At 38.1% G+C, this 3,894-nt stretch overlaps 1 protein-coding gene across 1 annotated transcript; it reads right to left on the bottom strand.

Moving 5' to 3' along the window:
• Positions 1 to 541: 541 nt before the first annotated feature.
• On the bottom strand, positions 542 to 2,561 carry LOC111898628 (L-ascorbate oxidase homolog). The gene has a single exon (XM_052768433.1). The coding sequence runs from the start codon at positions 2,424 to 2,426 to the stop codon at positions 759 to 761; it is 1,668 nt and encodes a 555-aa protein (XP_052624393.1). The 5' UTR covers positions 2,427 to 2,561; the 3' UTR covers positions 542 to 758.
• Between the last annotated feature and the right edge of the window lie 1,333 nt (positions 2,562 to 3,894).

The following is a 3,894-nucleotide window of genomic DNA, read 5'->3' as shown; positions in this document are numbered from 1 at the left end:
TTTTTTTGACCCTATCCAAAGTTTTTTACAATCCACAAGACTAAATTTGTAGTTTTGTCGAAATAGATCATTGAAACGGTTAAACAATTCAAAATGAACAATTTAAGGAACCAACTTAGACCTGTAATTTTCAAATGCCCAAATGAAATTGTCCGATTCGCTAGAGTATTAACGACTCCCGCCGTAAGGTCACCACTGGCCACCACAATGTTACGGTGATGACCATGGCCGGAGTTCCTACACCACCTCCTGTGATGCCAAATGGTACATTTTCTTACTTACACTGTTACACATGCTTTTTACCTCATGCAACATCGAAAAAAACCCTAACTCATTTCATGATAGAATATGAATATAATGATCACACAGTGAAATCGTATGTTTTAATCATCAGAATTTTCGTAAGAATCAGTCGAATAAGATCAATTGCACCAAAAACTGAACTATAATAATAAAAAAAAAAGCCAAATTCTCATTTGATCGAGGATGATTACAAGTTATTTGTAGCGATTTGTTGAAGAAGTTATAGACCAATTAATACTGAAATCGAACAACCAGAAAGGCCAATTCATTTGATCAAGGGATGATTACAACAAGATCATGTACATACATATTATATATATATATATATTTATTCAAATTCAAATTCAAATTCGAATGTCACATTTTCCCTTGCAATTTCTTATCTTAATCCGTTTGTTTGGCCACACAAAAAAGGGGCAAAAACTTAATTAATTACTTACAGAAAAGATTTAAATCTAAACGTATGGTGCTGGCCTGGGCAAATTGCTAACAACGCCGCAAAGCAATGAAGTTTCCGGTAAGTTATACTCGTCTCTCAGGGATTTCTCCGGCGAGAGTACGCTGAAGTACAGCTGCTGTCCCAAATAGAACCTCTCCCACATCTCCGATCTCAAACTCCACATTCCGGCGTTATCAAGGGTGGTCATCACCGCCGCCCAACATCCCGGAAACACAGGTACGGTGTGTCTGCTCACTGCGTCTTCTAGGTTGTAATTCTTCCTCTTCTCCGGACTCCACCTCCCTGGTTCTATCGCCACCGCGAAAAATGAGTACCCATCTAGATGATACGACTGAATCGTGTTCTCTCTGTTCTCAAATATGATCTCCACGAAGTTTCGGAAGGTTGCGTTCAATACATTTGGTGCTACCTTGCAGTTCTTTTCAACTTCCGGTGGTGGTTCATCGGGGACGAGGTTGTATTTGAATTCTTTCTCAGCCAATCCGAAATACTCAGAGAGCTTTAATGGCGTCGGTGGATCCTTATGGGAGACTCCATTCAAAGCAAACCTAAGCTTTCCGTCGATATAATTCCTGCTGTTCACAAACTTCATGGTGCGAGTGATGTTAATCTGTCCGTAATGGTAAGAACCTTGTGGATTTGGCCGGGCGGCACTGGCGGTTAAGTTCCACCGGAATGTTCTGAACTGGTTTATCGACCACGCAACTCCGGGGGTGTTTTCCGGCGGCGGAGGTGGGAGCTCAGGCGATGCTGGCCCGTTTCCTCCGGTGTATCGGATTGTAGCGACGGTGGTCAGTAGGGTCTTGGTGAACCTGCTTGTCACCACTAAGTAGTAGTCTTTGGGTGGTTGATCGGCGGCGACTAACACTGACATACATTGGCCCACATGAAGGTCCATTGACATATAATCATTTTGCATGAGGTGGGACCCTTCAAGTTCCACTAACTTCATATCATGTCCTTGAAACCTAAAATTAACCGAAGTCCTCATTCCGACATTACAAAACCTAAACCGGTAAATTTTTCCGGCCTCGAAAGTCCACGACGGTTCCGCCGGTGCGCCGACCTGAGCCGATTTTCCATTGATGTGGAGGCCGTCAGGGCGGCCGATGGAGTTGCCGCCATCGAGAAGATTCTTCATAGACTTGTGACCTTTCTTGAACCAATCTCCGACCACCACTGCAAACTCATCTGCCGGATTATCAAAAGGAACCGGAATCAACGGCCGGCTGTGCACTTGCAGGACGCCGATGCCCCCCGCCGCCCTATGCAGGGCGGTGGTCGGGAAGTAATAGTAAGTACCGATCTGATCCTTCACCTGGAACTTATAAGTAAAGTTGGTTCCTGGCTGGATAGGGCACATCGTCGCCGGTGTGCCATCCACCCAGGAATTCTTCCGGTGCTGTACACCGTTCCAGGTGAGGAGGAAAGGCTCGTCAAGGTTGTTGAAAACATTAACGAGGATATTGTTGTTACTGGTGCAGTTAATGACGGGTCCAGGGAATTTGCCATTAATTAAAATGACCTGTTGTGGGACACCTAAAGGGGACATTGTCCCATAGGTGACCTTCCACTCATTGAAGACATAAGGATCTTCTGCATTCACTAACGTCAATGTGACGCTAAGGAACGCAGAGAAAAAAACAAATTTTAGAGTATCCATCACACAATCCCGGAGACACCTAGAATATATATTTTTTTATATATCGGTGTGTATATAATAATATAAAACAGGATAGATAGAAGAAAATTGAAAATATAAAATTTTATTAAAAGACCAGGAAGAAGAAGTTGGCTTCTTCCAGGTGCTACCTGGGATTGTGGTATCGTTGTGGGCGTAGGAAATGTTTTTATACCATTACAAGACCGTTTTTACTCTTTGGTTCTTCACGTTTTTCTCCAAAAAATCGTTTTGTGTTGTTTCCTTAAATTCCTCGTTTCACAAATACGAGACCCACAATGTTTTTTCCTTATTTTACGTCTCTTTTAATGGTCGAAAATGGGTGTTGATAAACTGATAACGTGGATAATATATATTTCACATTTGATTTGCATTTAAGATATTTTTGTATTCTTTGAAGTTGAAAACACACCTTTTAGTTTATTGAACTTTATCTTATATTTTTATCTTTTAGTTTATTGAACTATCCATTATACCTACGTGGTTTTTTATTAATAAATGATGACGTGTTCTTTGTGGCATGGTGCAACGTTCCATCCAGGCTCGCCATGTGTAGAGAAATACCTCATTTTATAAATACATAACATTTTTTTGTATAATTTATTTATTTATTTGTTGTTATATATAACATGTTATGTTATTATGTAATTCAAAGCAGTTTTCAAAAGATGATTTCATTCCATTGGAGAGAGAAAAAAAGAAATACAAAAATGAAAACCCATAAAGTCGTCCTAAAATATATATTCAACAAAATAACTCGAAAACATGTATACAAAATCATTTTGATAAATTAAGTTCCACCTTATGAACTTAGAAAAGATATTTGAATCATTAATGTTTGGGCCTTTTGGCCCTTTGCACAAAATGCACTGGTTTTTTTAGAATTGGTGGAATAAAACCGGTGAGAACAGAACCGTTTAAAACTTAACTAGCGGTTTAGAATCAGTTTTATTTTATTTCATTTTTTTGAAATGGAAAATCGATTTCTAAAAAACCAAACCGAGTTTTAAACTGAAAATAATCGATTTATTAACAAAAAATTATTTTAAAAAAAACCAAATCGACTATAACTTAAACTGGTTTGTTGTAGCAAATGGGTTTTTTAAACCTAAACCGGTTATGCAACTCTACTTGTAATGACTTAGTGACGTTTTATTGTGTATTCAATGTTTTGGGCTTTTGGGCTTTTGCATAATATAATATTGTCGTTTTAACTTGACGATTGTTTGAGAGTATATGGATTTATGGGATGCTTAATGGATTCTTTATAAATAATTTTATTATCTCCTTGTTAGTATTTCAATAGTTTTGTGTCAACAAAATATGTATGTGTCTTTAAAATCTAATGATGGGAAATAAGTTATTTAACGTTATCTATATAAAATTTTCGCACATATTTATGTTAAAAACGAAAAAAATTGTATTTATATGCTAAAATTTTAAGCATCTT

Source organism: Lactuca sativa, chromosome 2, assembly GCF_002870075.4.
Source record: "Lactuca sativa cultivar Salinas chromosome 2, Lsat_Salinas_v11, whole genome shotgun sequence".
Taxonomy (NCBI): domain Eukaryota; kingdom Viridiplantae; phylum Streptophyta; class Magnoliopsida; order Asterales; family Asteraceae; genus Lactuca; species Lactuca sativa.
This window is presented reverse-complemented; position numbering and strand designations above follow the sequence as displayed.

Excerpts from the sequence above, each read along its gene's own strand:
- LOC111898628 (XM_052768433.1), bottom strand. The coding sequence starts at position 2,426 with ATGGATACTCTAAAATTTGTTTTTTTCTCTGCGTTCCTTAGCGTCACA.